At 40.0% G+C, this 16,198-nt stretch overlaps 1 protein-coding gene across 3 annotated transcripts in view; it reads left to right on the forward strand.

Annotated features, from left to right (window-relative positions):
* EPB41L5 (erythrocyte membrane protein band 4.1 like 5) overlaps nucleotides 1–16,198 on the forward strand; it is a 164,441-nt gene that overhangs the window by 128,757 nt on the left and 19,486 nt on the right. For all 3 annotated transcript variants that reach the window (XM_010860803.1, XM_010860804.1, XM_010860805.1), the window contains 2 exons: nucleotides 9,261–9,389; nucleotides 12,244–12,308. In XM_010860803.1, coding sequence (XP_010859105.1) covers nucleotides 9,261–9,389; nucleotides 12,244–12,308 — 194 coding nt within the window. The remainder of the gene's footprint in view (nucleotides 1–9,260; nucleotides 9,390–12,243; nucleotides 12,309–16,198) is intronic.

Raw genomic sequence — 16,198 nt, forward strand, 5'->3', positions numbered from 1 at the left:
AATCACTTCATGGGAAATAGATGGGGAAACAGTGGAAACAGTGTCAGACTTTATTTTTGGGGGCTCCAAAATCTATGCAGATGGTGACTGCAGCCATGAAATTAAAAGACGCTTACTCCTTGGAAGGAAAGTTATGACCAACCTAGATAGCATATTCAAAAGCAGAGACATTACTTTGCCAACAAAGGTCCATCTTGTCAAGGCTATGGTTTTTCCTGTGGTCATGTATGGATGTGAGAGTTGGACTGTGATGAAGGCTGAGCGCCGAAGAATTGATGCTTTTGAACTGTGGTGTTGGAGAAGACTCTTGAGAGTCCCTTGGACTGCAAGGAGATCCAACCAGTCCATTCTGAAGGAGATCAGCCCTGGGATTTCTTTGGAAGGAATGATGCTAAAGCTGAAACTCCAGTACTTTGGCCACCTCATGCAAAGAGTTGACTCATTGGAAAAGACTCATGCTGGGAGGAATTGGGGGCGGGAGGAGAAGGGGACAACAGAGGATGAGATGGCTGGATGGCATCACTGACTCTATGGATGTGAGTCTGAGTGAACTCCGGGGTTGATGATGGACAGGGAGGCCTGGCGTGCTTCGATTTATGGGGTTGCAAAGAGTTGGACACGAATGAGCGACTGAACTGAACTGAACTGAAGTCTCTTTGGTTGTGTCCGACTCTTTGGGACCCTAAAGACTGTAGCCCACCAGGCTTCTCTGTCCATGGCATTCTCCAGATGAGAATACTGGAGTGGGTTGCCATGCCCTCCTCCAGGGGATCTTATTGACCCAGGGATTGAACCCACATCTCTTGTGTCCCCTGCATTGGCAGGCAGGTTCTTTACCACTAGTGCCAACTGGAAAGCCTGAAACAATAGTTTCTAATATTATACTAATATTGGTGCAGGTGTTTTAAAAAATAATTTTTAAGTCTGGATATCAGGCTATTTAACTGCTGGTATCTTAGAGTTTATTAGTTTATGTAGTAGGCCAGCCCTAAAAATTCACATCCCCTTTGTCATGATCTCAGGGACTCTTCTGGATTCATGTAAATACATTCAGCAGTTTAAGGGGAAGAAACAGTTTATAAAGTGGTTAAAACCTTTGTGTATATTTAGTAAAAATTCAAGGTAAATTGTATTTATTCTTCTAAAGCAGGATTCTTGCAGATCTCAGATCTACCCAAGAATAATTATAAGTTGTGTCTTAAACTCTATGCCACTGAACACATATTCTTTTTTCTTTTATTTATTTTGGCTGCACTGGGTCTTAGTTGCAGTGAGTGAGGGGCTTCTTTCTGGTTTCAGAGCACAAGCTCTAAAGTGCTCGTGTTCAGTAGTTGTGGTGCATGGGCTTAGTTGCTCTGTGGCATGTGGAATCTAGTTCCCTGACCAGGGATCGAACCCACATCTTCTGTATTGGACAAGGTGGATTCTTAATCCCTGGACCACCAAGGAAGCTCCTATTCTTGCTTTAATTCAGTTACATATTTTTTAAGAAAGTGGGTCCAAATTTTATTAAATTCTCAAAAAGAGTAAACCATACCAACCTTAAAATAACTGTTTGCATCTTCCCAAAGTTAGAGCTAAAAAGAACTTCACTTTACTTAAAAGGCTTATATAATTTTTTAAAATTTAATAATTTCAATTTTTCTGAGGCATTTAAAGAAGGAGCTCTCAGAAATAAGATCTCTCTGTGTTTTAAAAAAAGTACCGTTGTTCTTTTGAGTTTTACTGCTTACACCAATTCTTTACCTTATGTGTTTGACTGTATAAATGGCCTACCTATGTTTTCTAGCCAAGATTGTTTCAAGAGTGGTTTTGAGTCTGGATCTAATGGCATTCTGGTTCAGAACTTGAAACCAAGTCCTCCTAAAACTGACTTCCCCTGCTGAGTTTGTGATTAATCTATCTAAAAATTGATTCCCTTCCTAATCTTACCCCTTTTCCCCTCAGAATTGAGAAGCATCAAATAAAAGGGAGAATTGGACCCCAAACAGGACTTGTGGAACCATCCCATGTACAAAAAGCGTCTCCACATCCCTGTTTCCTGTTTGTAGGAAAAAGGCGGTAATCTCCTGGGCCTTCCCCATGTTCCAAAGAGCAGAGTCTAGCAGTTAATGTTTAGGACAAGAGTGTCACAGGACTCTGGTTTGTTCTGAAGGGATGTGGATAACTGTCTGTGCCTGTCTTTGAGTTGTTCTGCAAAAACTAAGACCGCCCCACCCAGGGGGGGGATGATGACTACATGATGACCACAGGCAGGTAGTCCCCAGACTGGCTGGAGCCAGGAGATTGAGGTTCTCAAGACATCACCCTATTACCTCATCACCAACCAATCAGAGGGCTTCCCCATTGGCTCAGACGGTAAAGAATCCGCCTGCAATGTGGGACACCTGGGTTTGATCCCTGGGTTGGGAAAATCCCCTGGAGGAGAGCATGGCAACCCATGCCAGTATTCTTGCCTGGAGAATCCCACAGACAGAGGAGACTGGTGGGCTATCATCCGTAGGGTTGCAAACAGTTGGACATGACTAAGCAACTAAGCACAACCAATCAGAAGAACGTCCACAGGCTGATCACACTTCCTGGACCCTGTCCCCTCACACCATCTTTAAAGACCTTTGCCAGAAAGCCATTAGGGAGTTCTGGTCTCTTGTACGTGAATTGCGTGTTCTCCTTTCTTGGTGCCCTGCAAATAAACCCCTAGTTTTCTACAAACTCCTGCTATCAGTTTGGCTTTCTGCGCTGCAGGCACATGAGCCCTGGCTCGTTAACAAACTGAAGTAGACTTTGGATCCACTTTAACCTGACATTAACTCCTAACTAAGCTGATTCTGACAGTGAGGACTGCTCTGCAGGAGAGTTTGAGCATCTGTTCTTGTTAGAACAGGTCTAACTTGGGATGTTTAGGAATCAGGGTGTCTTTTAAATTATTTTGGTCTTCTGTTTGCACATTTTGGCCATCCAAGGCAGATATATCAACAGCATAGTAACTGGATATTGTTGAATTTGCATCCTATAATAAAACTATATGAAAATATTTTATAGCTATTACACTGAACTTGTATTTCAGTAATCTTTCTTTTATATATATGGAAGGTAATTGTACAAAATACAGATTTTATTTATGTTTATTTCTGGGTTTTTTTTGGTCATGCCATGCAACTTTCAGGATCTTAGTTCCCCAGTCAAAGATTGAATCTGAGCCCTGGCTGAAAGTGCTGAGTGCTAACCACTGGACTGCCAGGGAATTCCCCACAAAATGTAGATTTTAAAAAGCAAGAAATTATAAAACTTCCATTATCCCAGTCCTAAGAGATAACTACAGTTAACATTTTAAAGATACGTACTTCCAGCCATTGATATGTGATAAATATTTTTAATTAAAAATGCAATAATATTGTTCTGTAGCTAATCAATTGTAATCTCTTTATTTCAATAACACATTATCATTAATAGTTAAATGGCATGCATAGGTCAACGTTGTGTTTACTCAGTCTCCTATTAGACATTTCACTAATTTTCACTGTCATAATCAGTGTTGTGATAAACAGTCTTATAAATAAATATCCTGCATTATCTTTGATTATTTTCCTAGGAAGTAGAAGTGTTAGGTTCAGGAATTCCCTGGTGGTCCAGTGGTTAGTATTCAGTTCTTTCACTGCTGAGTGCCCATGTTCAATCCCTGATCCGGGAGCTAAGATCCTTCAAAAACCACTCGGCATGACAGAAGTGTTAAGTTAAATTTCAGAAATAATTTTAAAGCCTTTGGTACTTTTGCAAAATTGCCTTCAGAAAGATGGTAACAGTCACAGGTACTTTTGTGATGTGTGCATTGAATCCTTGATTTTTAATATAGGCAGGAAGAGAAATATCTGCCTAGGTCTGTGGCAGGTTGCTTTGAGATGCTGTGACATGCAAATATAAATGTTGAGCAAATAATACAAAATCTGCAATGAAATTCTCTCTGAAAAGAAAATTTCAATGCATTTGAACTAGCCATTCTTATTGTTCAGTCGCTCAGTCATATCCAACTCTGCAACCCCATGGACTACAGCATGCCAGGCTTTCCTGTCCTTCACCATCTCCCAGAGCTTGCTCAGACTCATGTCCATTGAGTTGGTGATGCCATCCAACCATCTCATCTTTTGTCCTCTGTGGGCTTCCCTGGTGGCTCAGACAGTAAAGAATCCTCCTAGAATGTGGGAGACCTGGGTTTGATATTTGGGATGGGAAGATCCCTTGGAGGAGGAAGGGAGGAATCCTCTTGGACAGAGGATCCTGGCAGTATACAGTCCATAGGGTCACAAAGAGTCAGACACAACTGAGTGATTGAACTAGCTACGCTATGCTATTTTTCCTGCTTTCATCAGTCATGTCCAATTGTTTGCGACCCCATGGACTGTAGCACACCAGTCTTCCCTGTCCACCACCAACTCCCAGAGCTTGCTCAAACTCCTGTCCATTGCGTAGGTGATGCCATCCAACCGTCTCATCCTGTCATCCCTTCTTCTCCTGCCATCAGTCTTTCTCAGCATCAGGGTCTTTTCTAATGAGTCAGTTCTTCTCATCAGGTGACCAAAGTATTGGAGCTTCAGCTTCAGCATCAGTCCTTCCAATGAATATTCAGGACTGATTTCCTTTAGGATTGACTGGTTATATCTCCTTGCAATCCAAGGGACTCTCAAGAGTCTTCTCCAATACCAAAGTTCAAAGCATCAATTCTTCAGCGCTCAGCTTTCTTTATGGTCCAACTCTCACATCCATACATGACTACTAGAAAAACCATAGTTTGAGTATACGGAACTTTGTTGGTACAGTAATGTCTCTGTTTTAATATGCTATCTATGTTGGTCATAGCTTTTCTTCCAAGGAACATGCGTCTTTTAGTTTCATGACTGCAGTCACCGTCTGCAAGGATTTTGGAGCATAAGAAAATAGTCTTTCACTGTTTCCATTGTTTCACCATCTATTTGCCAAGAAGTGATGGGACCTGATGCCATGATCTTAGTTTTCTGAATGTTGAATTTTAAGCCAGCTTTTTCACTCTCCTCTTCGACTTGCATCAAGAGGCCCTTTAGTTCCTCTTCGCTGTCTGCCATAAGGGTGGTGTCATCTGCATATCTAAGGTTATTAATATTTCTCCCAGCAGTCTTGATTCCAGCTTGTGAGTCATACAGCCCAGCATTTCACAGGATATACTCTGCGTGTTAAGTTAAATAAGCAGGGTGACAGTATACAGCCTTCTTGTACTTGTTGCCCGATTTGGAAACAGTCTGTTGTTTCATGTCTGGTTCTAACTGTTGCTTCTTGACCTGCATACAAATTTCTCAGGAGGCAGGTTAAGTGGTCTTGTATTCCCATCTCCTTAACAGTTTTCCACTGTTTGTTGTGATCTACACAGTCAAAGGCTTTAGCATAGTCAGTGAAGCAGAATGTTTCATGTTCCAGATTTTTTTCTGGAATTCTATTGCTATTTCTGTGATCCAACGGATGTTGGCAATTTGATCTCTGGTTCCTCTTCCTTTCCTAAATCCAGCTTGAAATCTGAAAGTTCTTGGTTCACATACTATTGAAACTTAACTTGGAAAATTTTCAGCGTTACTTTGCTAGCATGTGAAATGAGTGCAGTTGTGCAATAGGGTGAACATTCTTTGGCATTGCCTTTCTTTGGGATTGGAATGAAACCTGACCTTTTCCAGTCCTGTGACCACTGCTGAGTTTTTCAAATTTGCTGGCATGTTGAGTGCAACACTTTCATAGCATCATCTTTTAGGATTTGAAATAGATCAGCTGGAATTCCGTCACCTCCACTAGCTTTGTTTTTAGTGATGCTTCCTAAGGTCCACTTGACTTTGCACTCCAGGATGTCTGGCTCTAGGTGAGTGATCACACCATCATGGTTATCTGGATCATTAAGATCTTTTTTGTATAGTTCTGTGTATTCTTGTCACCTTTTCTTAATATCTTCTGCTTCTGTTATGTCCATAGTGTTTCTGTCTTTCTGTGCCCATCTTTGCATGAAATGTTCCCTTGCTGTCTCTAATTTTCTTGAAGATATCTCTAGTCTTTCCCATTGTATTGTTTTCGTATTTCTTTCCATTGATCATTGAGGAAGGCTTTCTTAGCTCTCCTTGCTATTCTTTGGAATTCTACATTCAGATAGATATATATTTCCTTTTCTCCTTTGCCTTTTGCTTCTCTTCTTTTCTCAGCTATTTTTAGGTCTCCTCAGACAATTATTTTGCCTTTTTGCATTTCTTTTTCTTGGGGATGGTTTTGATCACCACCTCCTGTACCATGTAACAAACCTCCATCCATAGTTCTTCAAGCACTCTGTCAGATACAGTCCCTTGCATCTATTTGTCACTTCCACTGTATCATCATAAGAGATTTGATTTAGGTTTAGTGGTTTTCCCTACTTTCTTCAATAAGTCTGAATTTTGCAATAAGGAGTTCATGATCTGAGCCACAGTCGGCTCCTGGTCTTATTTTTTGCTGCCTGTATAGAGCTTCTCCATCTATGGCTGCAAAGAATATAATCAATCTGATTTTGGTATTGACTATCTGGTGATATCCATTTGTAAAGTCATCTTTTGTGTTGTTAGAAGAGGGCATTTGCTATGACCAGTGCATTCTCTTGGCAAAACTCTGTTAGCCTTTGCCCTGCTTCATTTTGTACTCCACAGCCAAACTTGCCTGTTAGTCCAGGTATCTCTTGACTTCCTACTTTTGCATTTCATTCCCCTGTGATGAAAAGGACATCTTTTTTTGGTGTTAGTTCTAGAAGGTCTTCTAGGTCTACATAGAACCTATCAACTTCAGCTTTTTTGGCATTTGTGGTTGGGGCATAGACTTGGATTACTGTGATACTGAATGGTTTGCCTTGGAAATGAATACAGATCATTCTGTCATTTTTGAAATTGCACCCAAGTACTGCATTTTGGACTCTTGTTGACTATAAAGGCTACTCCATTTCTTCTAAGGGATTCTTGCCCACAGTAGTAGGCAAGTAGTGGTCATCTGAATTAAATTCACCCATTCAGGTCCATTTTAGTTCACTGATTCCTAAAATGTCAGTGTTCACTCTTGCCGTCTCCTGTTTGACCACTTCCAATAAACTTTAATGTGTGGACCTAACATTCCTGGCCCCTTATTGAGGTATAATTGACAAAATTTAAATACATTTAAAATGTGCCATTTAATAAATTGATAGAAGTATACATTGTGAAATGATTCCTACAGTCAGATTGATAGTTAACACATCCTCACCTCACTTTCGGACACAACTGAGCGACTTCACTTTCACTTTTCACTTTCATGCATTGGAGAAGGAAATGGCAACCCACTCCAGTGTTCTTGCCTGGAGAATCCCAGGGACGGGGGAGCCTGGTGGGCTGCCATCTGTGGGGTCGCACAGAGTCGGACACGACTGAAGCGACTTAGCAGCAGCAGCAGCACCTCACTTTAGTTAGTTTTCTTTTTGTTTGTTTTTTTGTGAGAACGCTTGAGATCTACTCTCAGCACATTTCAAGTACAAAAAACAGTGTAATTAACTTTAGTCACCATCCTATACATTGGGTCCTCAGGATCAGATAACTTTTACCAGCCTCCCCCTATTTCTCCACCCACTAGTCTCTGGCAACCATTCTACTCTCTGAGTTGGATTTTTTTTAAGAGTCCACATTTAAGTAATACCATGAAGTATTTGTTTTCTCTATCTGACTTAGTTCACTTAGCATAATTCCTTCTAGCTTTGTCTGTGTTGTTGAAAATGGCAGGATTTCCTTCTTTTTAAAGGTGGAACAATATTTCATTGTGTATGTATATTTATGTGTGTGTGTCTGTGCATTTTACATCTTCTGTATCCTTTCATCTGTTGATGGACATTTAGGTTGTTTCCATGTCTTGGCTGCTGTGCATAATGCTGCAGTGAACATGGGGGTGCAAATACCTATTTGGGATCATGAATTTATTTCCTTTGGATGTGTACCCAGAAGTGGTGTTGCTGGGTCATATGGTGTGAACTAGTCATGACTGAAAAAGGATATAGGGTCTTCTTTCAATTACTGGGAACCATTCTGTAGACTTGGAAGATACAGTCTAGTACAAACTAGTGATTCTCAAACTTTTATATATATCAGAGTCACATGGGAAAGCTTGTTAAACATTCAGATTTGGGGATCCCACCCAGAGGCAGGTATGTGGAGACCACACTAAGAAAAACCAGATTAGAATAAGCACATAGTTAAATTTTTTCAAATCTGAACAAGTGGTGCAATATATAATCCTGTATGTTGGCAGATGGCCAGTTTTACAGAACAAAAGCTATATCTGAGGCTAAGAAATGTTTAGAATGAGTTTGTTATTTAGACCAGTGTTAAATGGTAACCATAGTAAGGACAGGGCTTCTCAGGTGTGACTAGTGGTAAAGAACCTGCCTGCCAGTGCAGGAGATGCAGGAGACACAGGTTCAGTCCCTGGGTTGGGAAGATCCCTTGCAAGAGGAAATGACAACCCACTCCGGTATTCTTACCTGGGAAATCCCACGGAGAGAGGAGCCTGGCAGGCTCTGGAGGATCCTCCTCACAGGATCTCAAGGAATTGGATGTGACTGAAGCGACTTAGCACAGCACATAGTAAGGATGATGGTGATGGTGATTTTTATTATTGATTGTCATTTATTTTTAATTAGGTAAAATATCGGCTGTAGTGTAGATAATTAAAATTATTATTTTCTCCCATTTCTTTTCATAGTAATTTATGTTGTTTTAATTATGATCTTCATTCAGTGGACTTGTGCTTTATTTTATCATTTTAGTAAGTTTTTACCTGAGAGTGGCCTCTTTGTGGCCAAATAACTTAAGTCTCAAGCACAGTCATCTACTCAGTAACAGCACTAGGGATCAGCCTGTGTAGGGCCTGACCTAAAATCCAGTTGAAATTAATTACAGCAGATGGCACACATTCTTCATGTGTGGTTTAATTCAGGCATTTTTCCAGGGTGGTATTGTTAGTTATTCAGTTGGCTTAAAGACAACTTAAAGACAAAAGTTGGCTGGATGATTTTCAGGGATCCCTACCTTATTTGTGATTACTGATCTTAGTTCAAAACCTCAAGTAAGAGGTGACTCCTCCTGGAATAAGATGGCTGCCTGAAACACATGACTCCCTGGTTGTCTGAATAGGAACTTTCATCAGTCCTTTTCTGTTTCCATTTAGTTGAATCCTCTCAGAGTTGCTTACAGTGTGTTTTTAATATCCAGGAGGAAGTGGTGAAGTTAACCGAGAAATGTCTGAATAATGCCATCGACAGCCCAGGGCTGAATACCAGGAGAGTTCCTCCTGACTTGAAGAGTAATATTTTGAAGGCTCAAGTAGAAGCAGTGCAGAAGGTAAGCTGCCTTCACTAGGGTCCCACTGAAGTGGAAGGAGACCCTGTGGAACAAAGAACACACACAGATGGTGGACATGAGTGAGCAGGCCAGAGAGGGTAAAACCAGGAAACATACTCAAGGTAGCAAATGCCTTTCCATCTCTAAATTCTAGTCAGAGTAGATTAAGATGGGGCAGTCATGAAGTAAGAAGAATAAAGTTTTTTAAAAGTCAAATTCCTATAGAAGTGAGTCCCTAATCTTTCGTCACTTTTATAGCTGGAAACCCTAGAGTGATTTTAGGTCTTTATCAGTTCACTTTTCCTCCCACCCATCTATCCCAATTCAGCAAAATTATTAGCTAAATAGCTCATTCAGCAAAGTTATTAGTCGTGTTATTAGCAACTGAGTGATGGTTGCAAGACGAAGAGTGGGTTGTGACATCTTGTGAAGGACGCAGTGTGTAGAGACCAGCCCCCAAGAAGTTAATGGCATCCATGCTCTCAAAATTGGCTTTTCCTTGGCCCGCCCACCTGTCAGATTTACCCTCTGTGCTGAAATAGCGCAGAAGCCTGTCTTACTGCATCCTGTTGTCAACAAGGATTTCCCAGTACCTTGTTGAGAAGAGGCTCTTCACCCATCCTGTCCCAGGCACAGGCCTTGAAGAGAACTGGAAGAACTTGAGGAATGTTGCTTGTGTGCTTTCTGTACCTTTCACCCAGATGTAAACATAAAACATAATGTTTACATATAAAAATAATTATGAAATAGGTCAGTACAGGCTCTGGAATTAGACAGCTGGAGTTTGAATCCTGTTTCTTATCTACCACCTACTAGCTTTGTGACTTGGCACATTGGTTTATTTCTCTGAGCCTCAGTTAAATTATGTTTAAAAGGGGGTAATGGTAATACATACCCTAAGGTGGATTGTAAGGATGAAATAAAATAATAAATACGAAGGCCATGGAGTGACTCCTGGCAGGCACATAGTGAGTGTTTAGCAAATGTTGATCCCGATGCTGACACTGCCTCTTGTGGCAGCAGAGGTGGTGGCAGCTGTCGTCACCTGATGTTTCAGTTGTATTTCTGAGTCTATCTTGACTCAAACGAGAGAGAAATAACTTCAATAGCTCTAAATGAAAGCGATTTTATTTTATAGTTTAAAATCATCCTACCAGGGCCTTCACTGTCAAGATTACTGAACACTTAAGGAAGAAATAATAACAATTCTTCATAAGCTCTTGCAGGAAATAGAAGAGCAGGGAGCATGTCCCAGCTCACTTACAAGTCTGGTTTTACCCCGATAACAAAGCCAGAGAGAGATTGTACAGAAAAAAGCTGCTACAGACCGAAAGTCCTAAACAAAATAGAAGCAGATCTTACTCAACAATTAATAAGCAGGGTAGTAACCATGGCCAAGACTTTATCTTGGGGGAAAAGGTGGTTTATCATTCAAAAACCAGTATAGTTCAACATATTAAAAATTAAGGAAAATTGTCTCCATTTATATGGAAAAGACATTCCACAGAATTTAAGACCTGATCATGATAAATGTTCACAACAAAATAGGAATAGAGTGGAACTTCAGCTTAATAAAGGGTGCCTATGCAAATAATGTACAGCTAGCCTCATACTTCATAGCTAAAGTTAACAACTGACCGTCCCTGTGTGGGCAATAATGGACTGCCTGCAATGCACATGGCTGCTAAGAACATAAAATATTACAGGTACTTTAGAAGAGAATTTGGTAATATATTAAGCATATGCTTTTCGTATGACCCAGCAGTCCCACTCCTAGGTATTTATCCAAGAGAACTGAAAACATAGGTTCATACAGATATTGGTACATGAATGCTTCTGGCATCTTTGTTTGTAACAGGTAAAAACTAGAAGCGATCCAGATGTCCATCAGCAAGGAAACAGATAAACGGGCTATATCTGTAAAGTGGAAAGCTACTCAGTACATAAAAAGGAATGTGTTGATGCATGCAACACCAGGGGTGAACCTCAAAAACATCATGCCTCTCTAAAGAGGGCAGCACAGAAGACAGGTGTTACAAACCCATCTATATGAAGCTATAGTGCTGCAGCTAATGAAGCCCACATACCTAGAGCCTGTGCTCCACAAGAGAAGCCACCACAATGAGAAGTCCATGCAGTGCAGCGAAGAGTAGCCCATGGTCAGCAGCTAGAGAAACCCTGCACGCAGCAACAAAAGCCTGCAGGCCAAAAGAAACCAGTACAGATCACGGCTGGCTACGTGTATGGGTTTTTGATGGGATTGCATTGGAAACCTCAAGGGAACATTTAGGGGCAGGAGACATGTTATGTATGTTGATTGTAGTGTTGATTAGGTACCCCTGTATATTTTTCAGAATTCATCATCATTTAAAATGTGTGGCATTTTGCTATATGTAAATGATACCTCAATAAAATTAAGGGAAAAACTGACTTCTTCAGGAAGATTTTTTTAGAATTCTCTTCTGAAATATTCAGGGAAAAATAAAAAGCCAGATACATAGCTTAACATCTATTTCTTCTTTTGATAAATTTGAAAAATTCTGGCATTGAATCTTTTTGGATTCTGTGTATATTGACCAACATACAGGTGGTGTCTTAAATCACGGAGAGCTGTCTAGTAAAGTGTATGGATTTGCATAGCTATGTATTGAAATGGGCACTTGGTGTATGAGTTCAGGTGTGAATAGGACTGCACTGGGTGCAGTTAACTGATATTTCCATGGATGAGGTGTGATTACCCCTTTCTAGAACAGAAGCAAACTGGTATTTCTATTTTTACTACAAAGGAATATAAATTTCTTCTTACTTTAGTATCATCGATAGAGATTTAATTTTTGTGATTTCCTTTTCTTAGGTTACAAGAGAAGATCGCGTATTAAGTCATAAAAATGCCAGTGTTCAGGATGCTTCCACAGACAGGTAGAGTGTTGGGGAGATGGATACTGATACTCTTTTCCTCTTACCTTTCTTTGGGGGGTACTTTTTTTTTCCCTCTTTTCAAGTCTGTGACTACATGGTTTCAGAATATCTATTTGAAAGATAGTTTGACTCACTCTTCTATCCATTAATACATAGCTTCTTAAGCCCTACTTGTAGATCATTTGAAGATACTCCTAATTAGTCTTTTTTCATTCTCTTTCTTCTTCAGCTGATTGAAACCTTTGAAGATACTTTTAATGTTGTAAGGTACCTGGTGAGGAGTATGTGCAATATCTCTCAGGTGTGGCGGTTGTCTTGGTACCATCCTGTCAACACAGTGGGTTGTTTCTATAAACTTAGTTTCTGCAGGCTCTCATGTGATGCATGCAGGTGTCTTTACAGCCCCCTCTGAGTTCTTTCTGCCTGTCTTTTCTTGTTGACTATTACACCATTTATTTATCTTACTAAATTTCTGCCCCCTGCTCTATGCCAGTTTGTTTCGTTCATCTCCGTGTATCCAGTGTTGTGTGCTTAGTTAGTGCTAAACATTGTTGAGTGAATATTCTGATTAATGCTGTTCAGTTCCAGGTGCTGTTATCAACATAACACTTAAGTGCATGCTTTGTATAGAGGACTTTACAGTTAGTACTCAGCAAACTTACTCACTGGTGATCAGGGTACAACTGGGATTCCAGCTTAACCTTTTAATTAATTCTAATGAATCAATTTTCCCACATCATTTAAAAGTTATTTATTTATTTAGTTTGCTGCATCGGGTCTTAGTTGCAGCATGAGGGATCTTTGTCTTGTTAGGTGGGGTCTTTCAGTGCAGCACATGGACTCACTAGTTGCGGTCCGTGGGCTTCAGTAGTTGCAGCACATGGGTTCAGTTGCCCTGTGGCATGTGGGGTCTTAGTTCCCTAACCAGTGATCAAACCTGAGTCCCCTTCCTTGCAAGGTGGACTCTTTACCACTGGACCACCAGGGAAGTCCCTTGCCCACAACATTTTTAATACTACTGTTATTACTGAAGCCTTTAAGAGGAACCTCATCATAAACTCATCATGAACTTTTTGCAAAGAGGGGAATAATGAAGATGTAACTACCCAGTTGTTTATCAGAAATTTCACCAAAGCTAGAAAGATGTTAGAATATCCAACTTCCAGACTTATTTTTCTTCATGGCTGTTGGTGTTTTGATCATCTATTTTCCTTCCAGCATTTGAGATGGATCCTTTAAAGCAGAAATCCCCAACCTTTTTGGTTCCAGGGACTGGTTCCATGGAAGACAATTTTTCCATGAATCAGGGGTAGGGGGGATGGTTTCGGGATGATTCAAGCACATTACATTTATTGTTCACTTTATTTCTATTATTATTACATCAGTTCTGCCTCAGATCATCAGGCATTAGATCCCAGAGGTTGGGGACCCCTGCTTTAAAGAATATTCATGTTCTTATATACTTTTATATATACTTGGATCTGTTTCTGGGTCTTTTCCTTTCCAGTTACTCTTTTTCTTCTCCTTGCCATACTAGACTTTTTAAAAATTGCTGTACCCCTTTTCTAAAAGGTAATATTTCAGGCATACAGAAAGCTTTAGAGATTGCATAATACATATTTGTGCACCAGCTGTCAGGCTTTGTCACATTTTCCTATTTTGCTATAGTAGATTTAGATCATTTTTCTTTTATCTTTTTTATAAAGTTATTGTTCCCGTGCATTTATACTTTATAGGTGTGCAATTTAGTGTTTTTAGTACTTTGACAGAGTTGTGCAACCCTTACCACTATTAATTCCATAATACTGTCATCATACCTAAAAGAAGCATTCTCCCCGTATGAGTCACTCTACTTCCTCGTCCAGCACCTGGCTACCACCCATCTGCTTTCTGCCTGTACTCGGTTTTCCTGCTTTGGATGGTTCATGTAACTTGAGTTGTACAAATATGTACAAATATGTCTGACTTTTTTCATTTAGCATAATGTTTTCAAGGTGTACCCTTGTAGCATGTTTTGGTACTTCATAGCTGAATAATAGTCGATTGTGTAGATATGCCATATTTTGTTTATCCATGTGTCGATGGATATTTCCGTTGTTTGTTGTTTAATCACTAAGTCATGTCCAAGTCTTTTTGCAACCCCATGGACTGTACCTTGCTGGGCTCCTCTGTGCATGGGATTTCCAGGCAAGAATACTGGAGTGGGTTGCCATGCTCTCCTCCAGGGGATCTTCCTGACCCAGGGATTGAACCTGCCTCTCCTGCACTGGCAGGCAGATTCTTTACCACTGAGCCACCTGGGAAGCCCTTGTTATTTCTACTTTGTGGCTATTTTGAATAAGGTGGTTCTTGAACATTTACATACAAAAAATTTGTAGACTTGCTTTTAGTTTTCTTTAATATGTGCCCAGGAGGGTTGTTGCTCAATCATGTGGTAACTATTTTTAGCTTACTGAAGACCTGCCAAACTATCTTCCAAGGCAGCTGTGGCATTTTCCAGTCCCATCCGCAGTGTATGATCATTTCTGTTTCTCAGTATCCTCGCCAGTGTTTATTATTCTCCATTTTAAAAATTATACCCATCCCAGTGAGTATGAACCACAAAACCCTTTGTGGTTTTAATTTTCATTTACCTTAAGAGTAATGATGTTATTGTATGGCAGAAACCAATACAACATCGTAAAGCAATTATCCTCCAATTAAAAAAAAATAATGATATTGAGCATTTTTTCTGCTTTGGAGAAATTTCTGTTCAGATCATTTGTTTTTGTAGTAACACTTTATTAAGATACAATTCAAATACTATGCAATGCAGGTCACCCATTTACAGTGTACAATTCAGTGGTTTTTGTTTTGATATATCTGAATTTTAAAAAAATTATCATGTTTTTTTATATTCTTTTTTAAAAATTGTATTTATTTTTTATTGAAGGATAATTGCTTTATAATATTGCTTTGGTTTCTGCCATACATCAACATAAATTAGCCATAGATGTACATATGTCTCCTCCCTCTTGACCCTCGCTCCCACCTCCCCTACCCCTCTAGGTTGTTACAGAGCCCTGGTTTGAGTTCCCTGAGTCATACAGCAAATTTCCATTGGCTGTCTATTTTATATGATAGTGTATATGGTTCCATGCTATTGTCTGCATTTGTCTCATACTCTTCTTCCTCCCTGCCACTCATGTCCATAAGTCTGTTATCCATGTCTACATCTCTATTGCTGCCCTGCCAATAGGTTCACTGGTACCATCTTTCTAGATTCCATATATATGCATTAATATACGATATTTGTTTTTCTCTTTCTGACTTACTTCACTCTGTGTAATAGGCTCTAGGTCCATCCACCTGATTAGAATGGACTCAGATGTGTTCCTTTTTATGGCTGAGTACTATTCCATTGTATTTACGTACCACAGCTTCTTTATCCATTCATCTGTTGATGGACATCTGGGTTGCTTCCGTGTCCTGCTATTGTAAATAGTGCTGCAGTGAACATTGGGGGTACACATGTCTTTTTGAATTTTGGTTTCCTCAGGTATATGCCTAGAAGTGGTATTGCTGGGTCATATGGTAGTTTTATTCCTAGTTTTTTAAACACTCTCCATCACTTCATGGGAAATAGATGGGAAACAGTGGAAACAGTGTCAGACTTTATTTTTTGGGGCTCCAAAATCACTGCAGATGGTGACTGCAGCCATGAAATTAAAAGACACTTACTCCTTGGAAGGAAAGTTATGACCAACCTTGATAGCATATTCAAAAGCAGAGACATTACTTTGCCAACAAAGGTCCGTCTAGTCAAGGCTATGATTTTTCCTGTGGTCATGTATGGATGTGAGAGTTGGACCGTGAAGAAAGCTGAGTGCTGAAAAATTCATGCTTTTGAA

Source organism: Bison bison, unplaced genomic scaffold (assembly GCF_000754665.1).
Source record: "Bison bison bison isolate TAMUID 2011002044 unplaced genomic scaffold, Bison_UMD1.0 scf7180017864471, whole genome shotgun sequence".
In the NCBI taxonomy this organism is placed as follows: Eukaryota; Metazoa; Chordata; class Mammalia; order Artiodactyla; family Bovidae; genus Bison; species Bison bison.